Here is a 17,012-nt window from a genome sequence, read left to right on the forward strand (position 1 = left end):
TCAGGTCGATGACCCTTCATCAGCACTGGAAAAAGCCGGAGATGGAACAGGTTTTTAAGCAAGGGCAGGGGCAGGGAAAGGGGGTAGGGGAGGAAGGAACAAAAGGGAAGGTCTATGATAGGGTGGAAGGCAGGAGAGATTAAGAGACATTAAGAGATGGTGCAAGGCAAAAGGAGATGGTAATGGGACAAGTTAAGAAGCAAAAGATGACTCTAGATGAAGTATAAATGGCAATGGCAGAATGATCGACAGCTGCCATGTGAGAGAGAGAAAAGAAATGAGAAAAGAGATGGGGCAGAGGTTATGGTCTGAAATTGTTGAACTTGGATCAAGGAGATTTTGCAAAATGGGACAAACACCCAATTGAGATCCTACATGCGGAATTCTGTAAAAGTATCCTCCGGACTCAAAGGAAAACAGTAAACAACGCATGCAGGGCGGAACTAGGCCAATACCCATTAATAATCACTATCCAAAAAAGAGCCACCAAATTTTGGAATCACCTACAAATGAGCAACCCCCAATGCTATCACTACGACGCCCTGAAATGCCAAGAGCTGACCATAAAGAAGAATACCCTCAGTCAACTAGTCCTGGGACTCAATAAAGTAACTAATAACAATACTAACAATAACCAGCCCCAGGACAGTGACAGGGTAACACAAAGAATTCGACCCAACACAATCGTCGCTAAGCAAAAGGAAAAATATCTGTCATATTGGGCAGAAACAACAAAAACCCAAAGCAAACTCAATTGCTACTTGGCCCTAAACAGACAATACAACATAGCTGATTACCTAACCATGGTAAAGGATAACAAACTGAGAAGAACCTTGACAAGGTACAGACTTAGCGAACATAGCCTAGCGATCGAAAAAGGCAGACACAGGCAGACCAGGCTGCCAAGAGAAGACAGGATATGCTCTCACTGCAGTCAGGGAGTAGTTGAGACAGAGATGCACTTCCTCACAGCCTGTGGAAAATATCAGGGCATCAGAGAGAATTTCTATCAAAAATTCTCACAAATATGCCCTGAATTCAGAAATCTGACTGACAACCAAAAACTCCCATTCCTACTGGGGGAGGAGAGAAGCTGTGTAACACTGGCGGCACACTATGTTACAGCTTGCCATGAACAGAGGGACAACCAGTAAACTAAGACAAGAGTATATATAAACAAGGCGAAAATATATTTATAAACTCAGGGATATACCTGTTTATACACTGTATGAATGGAACCGCGTTTATGTGTTCAACCATAAATGTATTTTGATGCTTTGGCAACATAAGATGTACCTTATCATGCCAATAAAGCGATTTGTATTGTATTGTATTGTATTGAGAGCTCCTAGCAACGGGGTTTGGGCCTGGACAGGGACGGCAACCAATCATCCGCCGCCCATTGGGCTATCGCTGACTGGCTGCGCTACAGGTCTGATGTCATCAACAGGCAATGCCTGCGCGCGCGCGCGCGCACACCGACTGAATTCTGATTGGGCGACGCAGTTACATTGTGCGCAGACGCCGTCCGCTCGCTTGCGATTGGTTGCCACCACCTTCTCCGTGATTGGTTGGTGCGAAAACTGGCTCCGTCCTGTGTCAAGATGGCGCTGAACTCCACCAACCCGTCGCAGCTGCTGCCGCTTGGTAAGGACTGGCGAGTCAGAGCCCGAGCCCGCAGTGCCGGTTCACGGCCCGGATCAAGACAACCCCGGCAGTGCTGGAATTGCTGCATCGCTTGCTGGTTACAGGGAGGGAAGGGAGATCGCGGAGGATGAGGGACCGGGGAGGATCAGGCAGGGAAGGAGGTTGAGGGGAATGGAAGTGGAGAAGGAGAGGGAGCTGACTGAGAGAAGGAGGAGGATTAAGAGGCGAGGGGGAGGGGATGGGCGAGGCGAGGGAAGGGATGGGGAGGCGAGGGAAGGGATGGGGAGGCGAGGGAGGGGGAGGGGATGGAGGGAAGGAATGGGGGAGGGACGGGGCGAGGGAGAGGGACGGGGGGAGGGACGGAGGGAGAGGGGCGGGACGGGGCGAGGGACGGGGAGGCGAGGGGATGGGGAGGTGAGGGAAGGGATGGGGAGGCGAGGGGATGGGATGGGGAGGCGAGGGGATGGGATGGAGAGGCGAGGGAAGGGATGGGGGGAGGGAACGTATGGGGAGGCAGAGGGATGGGATATGGAGAGGGACGGGGGTGGGGAGGTGAGGGAAGGGATGGGGAGGCGAGGGGAGGGATGGGGATGGGATGGAGAGGCGAGGGAAGGGATGGGGGGAGGGAAGGGATGGGGGGAGGGATGGGGAAGGAACATATGGGGAGGCAGAGGGATGGGATATGGAGAGGGACGGGGGTGGGGAGGTGAAGGGAGAGGGACGGGGGTGGGGAGGTGAAGGGAGAGGGACGGGGGTGGGGAGGTGAAGGGAGAGGGACGGGGGTGGGGAGGTGAAGGGAGAGGGACGGGGGTGGGGAGGTGAAGGGAGAGGGACGGGGGTGGGGAGGTGAAGGGAGAGGGACGGGGGTGGGGAGGTGAAGGGAGAGGGACGGGGGTGGGGAGGTGAAGGGAGAGGGACGGGGGTGGGGAGGTGAAGGGAGAGGGACGGGGGTGGGGAGGTGAAGGGAGAGGGACGGGGGTGGGGAGGTGAAGGGAGAGGGACGGGGGTGGGGAGGTGAAGGGAGAGGGACGGGGGTGGGGAGGTGAAGGGAGAGGGACGGGGGTGGGGAGGTGAAGGGAGAGGGACGGGGGTGGGGAGGTGAAGGGAGAGGGACGGGATGGGGGTGGGGAGGTGAAGGGAGAGGGACGGGATGGGGGTGGGGAGTTGAAGGGAGAGGGATGGGGAGGTGAAGGGAGAGGGATGGGGAGGTGAAGGGAGAGGGATGGGGAGGTGAAGGGAGAGGGATGGGGAGGTGAAGGGAGAGGGATGGGGAGGTGAAGGGAGAGGGATGGGGAGGTGAAGGGAGAGGGATGGGGAGGTGAAGGGAGAGGGATGGGGTGGCGGGAGGTGAAGGGAGAGGGATGGGGTGGCGGGAGGTGAAGGGAGAGGGATGGGGTGGCGGGAGGTGAAGGGAGAGGGATGGGGTGGCGGGAGGTGAAGGGAGAGGGATGGGGTGGGGGGAGGTGAAGGGAGAGGGATGGGGTGGGGGGAGGTGAAGGGAGAGGGATGGGGTGGGGGGAGGTGAAGGGAGAGGGATGGGGTGGGGGGAGGTGAAGGGAGAGGGATGGGGTGGGGGGAGGTGAAGGGAGAGGGATGGGGTGGGGGGAGGTGAAGGGAGAGGGATGGGGTGGGGGGAGGTGAAGGGAGAGGGATGGGGTGGGGGGAGGTGAAGGGAGAGGGATGGGGTGGGGTGGGGGGAGGTGAAGGGAGAGGGATGGGAGAGGGGGGTGGGGGAGGTGAAGGGAGAGGGGGGTGGGGGAGGTGAAGGGAGAGGGGTGGGGGAGGTGAAGGGAGAGGGGTGGGGGAGGTGAAGGGAGAGGGATGGGGTGGGGGGAGGTGAAGGGAGAGGGATGGGGTGGGGTGGGGGGAGGTGAAGGGAGAGGGGTGGGGGAGGTGAAGGGAGGGGGGTGGGGGAGGGGGAGGTGGAGGGGGACGGGGGTGGGGGAGGTGAAGGGAGGGGGACGGGGGTGGGGGAGGTGAAGGGAGGGGGACGGGGGTGGGGGGAGGTGAAGGGAGGGGGACGGGGGTGGGGGGAGGTGAAGGGAGGGGGACGGGGGTGGGGGGAGGTGAAGGGCGAGGGACGGGGGTGGGGGGAGGTGAAGGGCGGGGGACGGGGGTGGGGGGAGGTGAAGGGAGGGGGACGGGGGTGGGGGGAGGTGAAGGGAGGGGGACGGGGGTGGGGGGAGGTGAAGGGAGGGGGACGGGGGTGGGGGGAGGTGAAGGGAGGGGGACGGGGGGAGGTGAAGGGAGGGGGACGGGGGTGGGGGGAGGTGAAGGGAGGGGGACGGGGGTGGGGGGAGGTGAAGGGAGGGGGACGGGGTGGGGGAGGTGAAGGGAGGGGGACGGGGTGGGGGAGGTGAAGGGAGGGGGACGGGGTGGGGGAGGTGATGAGCGTTGAGTTAGCAGTGGAAAGTGAAGGGAGCAAGATGGGAGGCAGGATGAGGGGAGGTGAAGGAAGGGGAATCGAAGGGTGAGGGGAGGCGAGGCAACGGGGGATGAGGAGGGTGAAGGAGGTGACAGGAAGAGCGGTGAGATTGGAGGGTGAATTTTGTGGGATGGGACTCCTTGGTGCCATAAATTCCCCATTTGAATGGAAATGTGATGAGACTCCGGGCCACGTTAAGCGAGTGCAGAGTTTGCGCTCTGTGTGGTTTACATGCAGTAATTTAAATGTTATACTTTGGTCCCTTTTGTTTGACTTTTTGCAGACTATTTTTTTCTTCTATTCCAGAGCTGGTGGACAAATGCATTGGCTCACGTATTCATATTGTCATGAAAAATGACAAAGAGATTGTAGGAACACTGCTAGGTTTTGATGATTTTGTCAGTATCCTTTTACGTGGGACTTTTTACAGCAAATTGTCCTGATTGGGGGAGTTATTTGGGATTTGCAAATGTATTGACACTTGGTCCTTCAGCTGACTAGTTCCAGCCAGCTGGTTGCTCCTAGAATGATACTGGGGGTTTTGTTGCCTTTATGAATTATCAGTGTTTATCATTTTACTAAGATGCATACCAATTGTATTGATTCAGTTCACATTCTTTACAGCTATGAAATTGTTTAACGTAGAAACATAGAAGATAGGAGCAGGAGTAGGCCATTCGGCCCCTCGAGCCTGCTCCGCCATTTAATGAGATCATGGCTGATCATCCAAATTCAGTACCCTGTCCCTGCTTTCTCCCCATATCCCTTTAGCCTTAAGAAATATATCTAACTCCTTCTTGAATATATTTAATGAATTGGCCTCAACTGCCTTCTGTGGTAGAGAATTCCACAGGTTCACCACTCTCTGGGTGAAGAAAGTCCTCCTCATCTCTGTCCTAAATGGCTTACCCCTTATCCTTAGACTGTGACCCCTGGTTCTGGACTCCCCCGCCATCAGGAACATCCTGCATCTAGTCTGTCTAGTCCTGTTAGAATTTTATAAGTTTCAATGAGATCCCCTCTCATTCTTCTAAACTCCAGCGAGTATAAGCCCAATCGACCCAATCTCTCCTCATACGTCATTCCTGCCATCCCAGGTATCAGTCTGGTGAATCTTCGCTGCACTCCTTCCATGGCAAGAACATCCTTCCTCAGATAAGGCGACCAAAACTGCACACAATACTCAAGGTGTGGTCTCACCAAGGCCCTGTACAACTGCAGCAAGACATCCTTGCTCCTGTACTCGAATCCTCTCGCTATGAAGGCCAGCATACCATTTGCCTTCTTAACCACCTGCTGCACCTGCATGCTTACCTTCAGCGACTGGTGCACAAGGACACCCAGGTCTCGTTGCACTTCCCCTTCTTCCAATCTATTGACGTTCAGATAATCTGCCTTCCTGTTTTTGCCACCAAAGTGGATAACCTCGCATTTATCCACATTATACTGCATCTGCCCAATCGCCCAACCTGTCCAAATTGTACTGGAGTTTCTCTGCATCCTCCTCACAGCACACACGCCCACCCAGCTTTGTGTTGTCTGCAAACTTGGAGATATTACATCTAGTTCCCTTGTCTAGATCATTAATATATATTGTGTATAGCTGGGGTCCTAGCACCGATCCCTGCGGTACCCCACTAGTCACTGCCTGCCACTCGGAAAAAGACCCGATTATTCCAACTCTTTGCTTCCTGTCTGCCAACCAGTTCTCTATCCAAGTCAGTACCTTACTCCCAATCCCATGTGCTTTAACTTTACACGCCAGTCTCTTATGCTGGATTTTATCGAAAGCCTTCTGAAAGTACAAATACACCACATTCACTGGTTCTCCCTTATCTATTTTACCAGTTACATCCTCAAAAAATTCCAGTAGATTAGTCAAGCACGATTTACCTTTTGTAAATCCATGTTGACTTTGTCCGATCCTGTCACTGTTTTTCAAGTGCTCTGCTATTACATCTTTTATAATGGACTCTAGTATTTTCCCCACTACTGATGTCAGGCTTACCAGTCTGTAATTCCCCGTTTTCTCTCTACCACCTTTTTTGAACAGTGGGGTAACATTAGCTACCCTCCAATACATGGGAACAGTTCCAGACTATAGAATTCTGGAAGATGACCAGCAATGCATCTACTATTTCTAGGGCCACTTCCTTAAGTACCCTAGGATATAGATTATCAGGCCCTGGGGATTTATCAGCCTTCAATCCCATCAATTTCCCTAACACCATTTCCCTACAAATGCTGATTTCATTCATTAAACTAGGGTGCCAGTGCTGGGAGGATTACAGGTTAATGCTATCTGAAATGCAGTTTGTGCACATCTAAATATTAGACAGCACAGAATGAGAAACGGTCTGTTATGGGCTCAACCTGGCCTCTGTCTATCTCTTTAGAATCTGCAGAGATTCTCCCCGCTCTCTTCCAAAATAAATAAATCCCTGGGATACCTATCTAGCAGTTTGTCTTGATGCAACATTTACATGGCCTCATCAGCTCAGGTACATTTGTACATCTTAAAACTCTCAACCAGACATTTGACTTATTTTTAAAAGGTATAATTATTGAACGCATAATTAGTGGTTTTATCTGGATGCTAATTAATCCAATGTTGCTCCATTATTTTAGACGGGTAGGAGAGATAAATTAGGAAATTATCGGTCTATTAATCTAATATCAATTGTGGGGCAGTTACTAAAATCTGTTTTTCAGGACAGAGTAATTTAGCGATTGGAAAAAATATGAGCTGATCAGAGCGCCAGCAGGCACTTGTGAAGGGTAAGTAATGTCTAATGAATCTAGTTGAATTTTTTGAGGAAGTAACAAACATGGTAGATAGGGAGTGTCTGTGCATGTTACTTATATGGACTTCCAGAAGGTTCTCGACAAGGTTCCACAGAAGACACTTAATAAAAATGAGAGTGCATGGAATTGGAGGCAACCTATTAGCTTGGATAGAGAATTGGTTAGGACATAGGAGACTGAGTAGGAATATTGGGTATCTTGAAAAAGTGCAACATCCCCACTGACACCTGGGAATCCCTAGCCCAAGACCACACAAAGTGGAGGAGAAGCATCCAGGAAGGCGCCGAACACCTCGAGTCTCTTCGCCGGGAGCAAGCGGAAGCCAAGCGCAAGGAACACACGTCAACCCAAGCACCCCACCCACCCGCCTCTTCAACCACCGTCTGCCCCACCTGTGACAGAGACTGTAGGTCCCGCATTGGACTCATCAGTCACCTGAGAACTCATTTTTAGTGTGGAAGCAAGTCATCCTCGGTTCCGAGGGGCTGCCTACGAAGAAGATTGGGTATCTACTCAAATTGGCAGGATGCGATTAGTGGTGGTCCCCATCCAGATGAATGGACTTTTTTTTTTTTTTAAATGAGTCAAAAAACAGAAGTGAACGTAAGAAAACACATATAGCAGAGACTCAAAACTTCACTTAGTTGTGTTGGGTGCACCCATCCAGATGAATAGTGAGCATTCCCTTCACACTCCTCAGTTCAGCTTTATGTATGTTGAGGCTTTGAGGGATCAGGACAGGAGATGTGCCACTCATTGCAGAATACCCAGCCTTTGCTCTTGTCCCCTTGGAGTTAAGCCATTCTTAACATTTCAGTAGCTTTCTGGAAAGGGTTGTTTCATCATCACAGCATATGATCTGAAAACTATTGGTACCCTGAATTCCCAGGATGTGCTGGCAATCTAAGGGTTAATAAACTGACTTCTATTTACTGCAGAATGTGCATTTCTTAACTCTAATCCTTGGACATGGTGCTTGAAGATGTCACAGAATTGTAAGTATTTTTTTAATACCCTCTTGTGTTGAGGTTTCAGTCGCTGATATGTAAGGCTAGCTAACAGTCTTTAGCTCCTAGTGGATGTTAAAACAGGCAACTTGTAAACTAATTCAAAGTTCAGTCAGAAAATCAGAATAGAAATATTTCTGGGTTGTTACTAATTTCCTAATAGAATCTGAACAAAAGACTGACAAATGTCTGAATGTTTGCCCTTAATTATCCACTGACTGTAGAATCTCAATTCTATGAATTTATTTTTAATCTTTTAAACACATTCTTCCCCGGATAGTCTGTAATCCAAGATTTCAGGAAATCAGTCCTACAACAGAGCTTTAGTCGCTGAACTAGTTTTTTGATTTCAGTTCTTTTTACCTTTTTCAGTAAATTGTTCAAACATTAGAGTCATAGTCATATGGCACAGAAGGAGGCCATTCGGCCCATCGAGTCCATGCCGGCTCTCTGTAGAGCAATCCAGTCAGTCCCATTCCCCTGCTCTATCCCCGTAGCCCTGCAAGTTTTTCCCTCAAGTGCCTATCCAGTCTCCCCTTGAAAACACGGAGTGTCTCCGCTTCCACCACTTCCGTCGGCAGCGAGTTCCAGGTCCTCTCCACTTGCTGCGTGCAAAAGTTTTTCCTCACATCCCCCCCCTGTATCTCTTGCCCAAAACCTTAAATCTGTGTCCCCTAGTCCTTGTACCATCCACTAGTGGGAACAGCCTTTCCCCGTCTAGCCTATCCAAACCCGTCATAATCTTGTACACCTCTATCAAATCACCCCTCAACCTCCTTTGCTCTAATGAAAACAAATCCAGCTTCTCCAACCTGTCCTTGTAGCTAAGATCCCCCATCCCCGGAACCATTCTGGTAAATCTCTGCACCCTCTCAAGGGCCTTCACATCCTTCCTAAAGTCTGGTGACCAGAACTGGACGCAATACTCCAGTTGTGGCCCAACCAGCGCTTTATAAAGGCTCAGTACAACCTCCCTACTCCTGCAGCCAACACCTCCACCCACGAAGCAAGATCCCATATGCTTTGTTAACCACTCTCTCAATATGTCCTGTCACCTTCAGGGACCCAGGTCCCTCTGTCCCTGCACACTCCCCAAAACTCTGCCATTAAGTGTATATTGCCTCTCCCCGCTCCCCCTGCCAAAATGCATCACCCCACGCCCCTCTGCACTAAATTCCATCTGCCACCCGTCCACCCACTCCGCCAGCCCCTCCATGTCCCGCCGCAGTCGACTGGCACCATCCTCACTGTTTGCCACACCCCGAAGTTTGGCACCACCGGCAAATTTAGAAATTCTACTCTGTATTCCAACATCCAGGTCATTTATTTATATATATCAAAAAAAGTAGTGGCCCCAGCACTGACCCGTGGGAAACATCACTGTCTACCGTCCTCAATTTACCACAACTCGCTGTTTTCTGTCCTTAAGCCAATTCCTTATCCAAGCTGCCACTGACCCACCTATTCCATGAGCCTCAATTTTGTTAACCAGCCTTCCATGTGGTACTTTGTCATCCATGTAGACAACATCCACTGCATTCCCTTCATCAACCCTCTCTGCCACTTCATCAAAAAATTCAATCGGACCAGTCAAACATGATCTGCCTCCCACAAATCCATGCTGACTCTCCCCAATCAGCCCAAACCTCTCCAAGTGGTCTCTAATTTTTTGCTTGATTATTGTTTCTAAAGTTTTACCCACCACTGATGTTAAACTGACCAGCCTGTAGTTACCAGGCTTGTTCCTACACCCTCTGTTGAACAATGGTGTCACATCTGCCACTTTTCCATCCTCAGGCACCTCCCCCGCATCGAGGGAAGATTGGAAAATTATGGCAAGTCCTTCCGCTATCTCCTCCCCCAATTCCCTTAGCAACCTGGGATGCAAGCCATCTGGACCAGGCGACTTGCCCACTCTAAGCATACCCAGCCTTTCTAGTACATCCTGTCTATCAATTTTCACCCCTTCCATTGCTTCTACCTTTTCCACTTCTACCGATATTTTGTCAGCATCCATCTCCTTAGTAAACACCGATACAAAGTACTCATTGACTATTCTAGCCTTGCCCAGCGCCTCTAAGCATATATCACCTTCTTTGTCTCTAATAGGCCCCGCCCTGCCTCTTACTACCTGCTTACTGTTTACATGCCGGTGGAAGATTTTTGGATTCCCTTTTATGTTAACCGGCATTCTACTCATGTTCTCTCTTTGCCAATCTTATTTTCATCTTCATTTCCCCTCAACTTATTGTATTTGGTCTGGCTCCCTCGTCATCCAAAGAGCCCTTGCTTTGGTTCCCTTACCCTAATAAATATATTAATTTAAAATTACACAACAGCCACTGAATATATGTTTTGGCAATGGCCTCAAATGCTTCTCATTTTAAATGAGTTTTAAAAGTTGTATAGTTCTGCGGCTCCCCATCTCCCTCGTGGAATAATGCTTGTTCTGTGTGTCAGAATTAAATGATCCCTGTACTGACACAAACAGACCATCAATAATTCCTTTTAATATATTCAGCTCTAATAGAGGCTGATATCCTTACACTGCAAGGTTTGTGCTTTATTTACAGTACTATATTCAGGGTGGTTTGGGGTGAATTTTGTTGGGGTTTCTGCTTTAGTACGGTACTATATTCTTACACTAGTGTAGAGTATTCTGGGTCGTAGCTGTTAACTTGTTTAGTTACAGTGCATCTCTTGCATCTCTACAGTGAGATCACACCAGAAGGCAGAAGAATCACAAAACTGGACCAAATCTTATTGAATGGAAACAACATAACGATGGTAAGTAGTGGAATCCTGAATAAATGGCAGTTTACGTTAGCAGTGCAAGATACTTTGGTCTGGATTTTGCGAGCTCTTTCTGTTGATTTTTGGCCAGAGACATGCAGGAATTGCAACAGAGAGCTGTTCTTCCAACTCCCTAGCTTGCGCTGCCATTGCTGGGATTAAGTTTTTACTGTTTAATAATGTGTAAAATATGGAGCAGTCAGATTGAAGTTACAAGTTGGCAAATTTTTAGGGATCATTTTGCTTTTGGTTGAGTATATACTTACATTAGTAAATTAAAACCACTAGTAGATTTTCATCTGAATAAATTTGGTGTGTTTAGATCACTCATTATATAAAGACAGAATTACATAGAATATACAGCACAGAAAAACATGCCATTTGGCCCAACCAGTCCATGTGTCACTTGAGCCTCCCATCCTTCCTAATCTAATTCTATCAGCAGAACCCTCTGTTCCCTTCTCCCTCATCTGCTTATCGAGCTTCCTCTTCAATGCATCTATGCTATTTGCCTCAACTACTCCCTGTGGTTGCAAGTTCCACATTCTCACCACTTTCTGGGTAAACATGTTTCTTCTGAATTCCCTATTTGACTTCTTGGTGACTATCTTGTATTTATGGCCTCTAGTTTTGCTCTTCCCACAAGTGGAAACACTCTCTCTGTAACCACTCTATCAAAACCTTTCATAACGTTAAAGACCTCTATTAGGTCGCCCCTCAGCCTTCTCTTTTCAAGAGAAAAGAGACCCAGCCTGGTCATCCTTTCCTGATGGGTATACCCTCACAGTTCTGATATCATCCTTGTAAATCTTCTCTGTACCCTCTCCAGTGTGTCTATATTTTTATAATATGGTGACCAGAACTGTACACAGTACTCAAGTGTGGTCTAACCAAGGTTTGATACAAGTTTAGTGTAACTGCTCTACTTTTCAATTCTATCCCTCTAGAAATAAACCCTAGTACTTGGTTTGCTTTTTTGTGGCCTTATTAACCTGTGTTGCAACTTTGTAATATTTGTATTCCGAGATCCCTTTGATCTTCTACCCCATTTAGATTCTTATTTTCCAAATAATATGTGGCCTCCTTATTTTTGTGTTGAAATTCATTTGCCAATTATATGTCCATTCTGCAAATTTATTAGTCATCTTGTAATTTGTTGCCATCCTCCTCCGTATTGAATATCCCTCCCAATTTGGTGTCGTCCACAAATTTAGAATTTTTTTTTGATTCCAAAGGCTAAATCGTTTAATATAAATTGTGAACAACAGTGAGTCCCAGTAGTGATCCTTGTGGGATCTCGCTTCCCACCTCTGCCACTCTGAATAGCTACCCTTTATTCCTACTCTCTGCTTTCTGTCTTGCCGCCAGCTATCTATTCTGGCACTTGTCTCCTGACTCCGCATGCGCTGACCTTATTCATTAGTCTATTATGTGATACCTTAACGAAAGCCTTTTGGAAATCTAGATATATAGCATCTACTACATTACCTTTGCCTACTCTCTTCGTTACCTCTTCAAAGAATTCAGTGAGGTTGGTCAAGCAAAACTTTCCTGTTTGAAATCCATGCTGACTATTCATTATTACAGTTTTAGTTTCTAGATGATCTATTTTCCCCTTTAGTAGGGATTTCATTAATTTTCCTACCACTGATGTTAAGCTGACTGGCCTATAGTTCCCTGGACATGTTCTATCTCCCCCCTTAAATATAGGTATAATGTTAACTATCCGCCAGTCCTCTGGCACTACACCTTTTTCTAACACATTATTAAATATGTGTAATAGTGCCTCTGCTACCTCTCCCTAGATTCTCTTAAAATGCACGGATGGAATCTGTTCGGACCAGGGGTTTTATCCTGAGTTTGATTTTGTTTTTAAAAATTTTCTCTTTATTTTAATTTTAAATGTGGTTATATCATTTCTAATCTCAATTTCAGATGTTATGTCCACCTGATCTGTCTCCCTGGTAAATACTGAAGCAAAATAATTATTTAAAATTTCTGCCATTTCGCTATCGCTGCCTGTGATTTTTATCCTGTCTGTCCCTTACTGACCCTATTCCCATCCCAACTTTTTAAAAAAATTATGTGCCTGTAGAATATTTTACTATTTTGTTGTATGTTCCTTGATAATTTAATTTCATAGCTCCTCTTTGCCTTTCTAATTGTTTATTTGATTTCTCTCCTAATCTCTTTGCATTCTCCCTTGTCATGCTCTCCCCTGCTGTCCATGTACTTAGTGTAAGCCTCTCCTTACCTTTAATTAATTATTTGTGCCTTTCTTCATCCATGGTGTCTCATTAGTGTTTAGTTTGTTCTTGTTTTTTTAGACGTAAATTGTTACTGCTTTTGCGATCAAAACCTTTTTGCTGGTTAAAAGGCAAATTTCAGTAGAAAATGTGCAGAGTTTCTTGTAAAAAGTACAAGCTCGTTAGTCACTCAAATATATAAAAATCATCTCCTGTAAAATAGACCTGAAACTTAATGACGTAGGATAGTATCCTTATTGGTTCTACTTTGCACCCTAAGTTTGTGGGTTAATGTATATTCCTGCAATTTATCACTTGTAATATTGAGTAATGGAGGTGATTACAAATGGTCACGTAAGTTACTTATATAACTGTTCTTTAAACTTCCCAGCTTATTCCCGGTGGTGAAGGCCCTGAAGTATGAATGGATCCCTCTGACTTTCAACTAAGTGAAGTTTTGAGTCTCTGCTACTTCTGTTTTCTTATTCACTTCTGTTTTTTGACACCTTGATTTTTTTTTTTAAGTTTATTTTTGAGAAAATAATTTCCAGGAAGTGTGCATTTATTTTATATGTTGAATGAAGAGCGCATTGCCTCAGAAGTGAGAGGTGAATCATGGCTGAGTGTATGCAAAACTTGATTTGTTTATAAAGAGAAAAAATAAAGTTTTTTTTTTCACTAATGTTCTGGTTTCAGTTTTACGTGGTGTGCAACCTGTATTTGAATGAAACTGCTTTTTATATTTGAAGTAGATTTTGTGAATCTAGTGTAACCTCTCATTTTAATGCCACATCTTCTTGAATAGGGTTAATTTGGGGAATGTGTCGGCATTGTTACTTGGGGTTGTTTCGATGGGCTGAATTAAGATGTCATTGTCCAAGGGACTTTCCAGTGGTTCAGTAACTAAATAGCTTCGCGCTGAGGTGTACAAGTCAGGAAGGTCCCAAGTGCATCCTTGGTCTTGGTGGTCTTGGTAAGGAAGAGTTTGTAACCATTGGTTTCAGTGTCCCTGGGCTTGGGAGGGGAGACGATCAGCTCTGATTCTTGCTCCTGATTATTCATTGAATCCTTCTGGAAGTTTGTATGTGTGGACGGATGCTGGATGAGGACAGGATGATGCAATGCCCCGTCTGATCGAATAAACTGCTGCCACTCACCGCATAGACTCATACATGAAGACTCGCCACTTGAGTGAAGTAATAGAGGGCTGTTGTAGTCATAGTGGGCCAGAATTTTGATAGCAAAATAACTGAGTCAAAGGTGCACAGCGTTATTGGCGTGTTTTTTTTCTTTAAAAGACATAAAATCCATCATTTGTGGCGAGGAAGAGATACGTTGAGAGTCGCAGATCATGGCAAATTTATGGATGATTTGTGCCACTCTGCTATTGGCCTCTCAAAAATGGCTCACTAGATCTCCCCATGAGCATTAATAATCAATCAATTTTTGTTTGTCATACAGGAAACTTTGTGTTATCCGGATGCTAAATGTCCGGCAAGCTCGAGCCACTGGCAAAAATCAGGAGCCGTTTTGTTAGGTTTTTTTTCTTGTGGCTTTTTTTTTCAACATTCAGGCTCTGCTAAGTCTCTCTGAAGCTGTTGCTAAGCGACAGATGCTTCCAAGGTACGGCCGACTGTTTAGAAGCTGTTGCTAAGCAACAGTATTTGTTGCCCGTATGCTTCAACATTAGCGCTGGTTTGTCCGGCAGTTTTGAGGGAATGGCAGCAGCTTGGTCCCGTCGGTGCCGGATAGCACAAAGTTTCCTGTATATGCAGCAGACGTGTGTACTGCACAATGAAATGTTGATTTTTATGAGTCCTCCCAACATTGGAATAAATATAGCCTAGCAATGATGAAAATACTAATAGAAATACAGCAATAAATAAAACAACAGTAATAAATAATAAATTATTCGTTCATGAGTCTTATGGCCTGGGGGTAAAAGCTGTTTCGAAACCTGCTGGTACGAGACCGTATGCTTCGGTATCTCTTACCAGACAGGAGCAGGGCGAAGAGGTTGTGGCTGGGGTGGCTCGTGTCTTTGATGATTCTCAGGGCCTTCCCCCGGCACACCTCAGGGTAGATATCCTGCACAGCAGGTAGTTTAATTCCTATAGTGTGTTGTGCAGCTTTCACCACCATCTGTAGAGCCTTGCGGTCTGTGGCGGTGCAGTTGCCATACCAGGTAGTGATGCAGCCGGACAGGATACTCTCGATGGTGCACCGGTAGAAGTTGGTGAGAATCTGGGGGGCCATTCCAAATTTCTTCAGTCTCCTGAGGAACATAAGAACATAAGAAATAGGAGCAGGAGTAGGCCAATCGGCCCCTCGAGCCTGCTCCGCCATTCAATAAGATCATGGCTGATCTGATCCTAACCGCCAATCCACTATCACAGAACCATCTCCTGAATCTAACAGAATTAGACACACGAAATAGGAGCAGGATCAGGCTACACGGCCCCTGGGCCCGCTCCGCTACCCACAGGGCCATGACCGATCCGAACCTAGACTCATGTCCAAATTCCTGCCTGTTCCCCATAACCCTTAATTCCCTTTACTTCTAGGAAACTGTCTATTTCTGTTTTAAATTTATGTAATGATGTAGCTTCTACAGCTTTTTGGGGCAGCATATTCCATGGACCTACCACCCTCTGAGTGAAGTAGTTCCTCCTCATCTCAGTTTTGAGAGAGCAGCCCCTTATTCTAAGACTATGCCCCCTAGTTCTAGTTTCACCCATCATCGGGAACATCCTCCCCGCATCCACCCGATCCGACCCCTTCACAATCTTATATGTTTCAGGCGTTGGCATGCTTTCTTGGTTACGATGTCGATGTGATGGGACCACGTTAAGTCTTCCGTAATGAGTACACCCAGGAATTTGAAGCTGCTGACCCTCTCCACCTCAGCCCCTTCGATGTAGATTGGGGTGTGTCCCCCCCTCCCTGCTGCTTCCTGTAGTCCACGATCATCTCCTTTGTTTTGCTGATGTTGAGGGAGAGGTTGTTGTACTTGCACCATTCTGCTAGGGCTCTTACCTCCTCCCTGTAGCCTGTCTTGTCGCCATGTGATCAGGCCTACAACGGTAGTGTCATCAGCAAACTTGATGATGGAGTTGGAGTTGTGCGTGGCCATTATAAATGGCTGGATTTGCGTCATAAATTCAAATTAAATTTGGCTGAAAGTTAGGGCTGGTATTTCATGATGTAAGTACCCTTTAAATGACGAGATTTATGTTCCTGCGATGACACTCTACCTCAGAGGCGCAGAAAGGGAATGGTTGAAACTATGGAGTCTCACTCTGCAGGTAGTAAATTGTTCTTAGAGAATTTTTTTAAAAACATAGGCCCGGAAATTCCATTCGCAGCCCTCGCAGTTCCGTTCGGAGGGCTGCGATTTGGAAAAATCTCCGCCTGGACCGGAGGGCTCCCGGGAGGCGCAGACTTCCGTTGCTGGGCCTCTCCAAACTGCCGGTGTGCAAGGCCCACGTATCCCAGGGGCGCAGGTAGTTTGCAGCGTCCCTGGGATCACGTGGGCCGTGGGGAGCCAATCAGAGCAGGGAATCTCCATAGATTTGACAGGAAGACCTGTCAAATCTGTGACGAGATCAGCCCCAAAACAAGTAAAACTTCAAAAAAAATCACATTTTTAAAATGACTATAAATTACATAAATTAACTTTTAAACACAAATTTCAATTTTTGAAAAAAAAATTAAAGTTTTTAATGGGGCTAAAAATAAACTTACCTTTCTTTAAAGTATTTTTAAAATGATAAATCAGTGGAAATTTTTTTAAAACTTTCTTCACCTCTTAGCCTGGTAAAAGCAGGTCGTTGGCACGTACACACCTGTAGGGAACGGAATTTATGGGCCATAATTTTCTAAATTTCTTTCTTTTCCTTTGTCTCTTTTTTCCCCCCCTCTCAATCCAATCCTTCCCTCTATTTCTGTGTATCTAATTTGACTCTCGTTCACCCTATTCCCTTCTCCGTTGTTCGTTGTTTCTTTCTCTCAAGTTTAATTGGTTAAGGAGATACACTATAGGTTCCATTATTCACCAAAGTCCCGGATGCCCCGTTGACCTTACTGCGC

At 46.8% G+C, this 17,012-nt stretch overlaps 1 protein-coding gene across 1 annotated transcript; it reads left to right on the forward strand.

The window, feature by feature from the left end:
• Positions 1-1,538: 1,538 nt before the first annotated feature.
• On the forward strand, positions 1,539-13,606 carry lsm5 (LSM5 homolog, U6 small nuclear RNA and mRNA degradation associated). Its single transcript, XM_085993775.1, has 5 exons — positions 1,539-1,647; positions 4,379-4,474; positions 7,845-7,872; positions 10,599-10,671; positions 13,315-13,606. Exons 1-5 carry the CDS (start codon positions 1,605-1,607, stop codon positions 13,345-13,347), a joined length of 273 nt encoding a protein of 90 aa, XP_085849901.1. The 5' UTR covers positions 1,539-1,604; the 3' UTR covers positions 13,348-13,606.
• The last annotated feature ends 3,406 nt before the right edge of the window (positions 13,607-17,012 follow it).

The sequence above is a fragment of the Somniosus microcephalus genome, chromosome 7 (assembly GCF_052327205.1).
Source record: "Somniosus microcephalus isolate GS21.2 chromosome 7, FLI_Smic_1.0, whole genome shotgun sequence".
Taxonomy (NCBI): Eukaryota; Metazoa; Chordata; class Chondrichthyes; order Squaliformes; family Somniosidae; genus Somniosus; species Somniosus microcephalus.

Coding starts and splice junctions, on each gene's coding strand:
- lsm5 (XM_085993775.1), top strand. CDS start 1,605: ATGGCGCTGAACTCCACCAACCCGTCGCAGCTGCTGCCGCTTG. Junction 1,648..4,378: donor GTCGCAGCTGCTGCCGCTTG/GTAAGGACTGGC, acceptor CTTCTATTCCAG/AGCTGGTGGACAAATGCATT. Junction 4,475..7,844: donor AGGTTTTGATGATTTTGTCA/GTATCCTTTTAC, acceptor TCTAATCCTTGG/ACATGGTGCTTGAAGATGTC.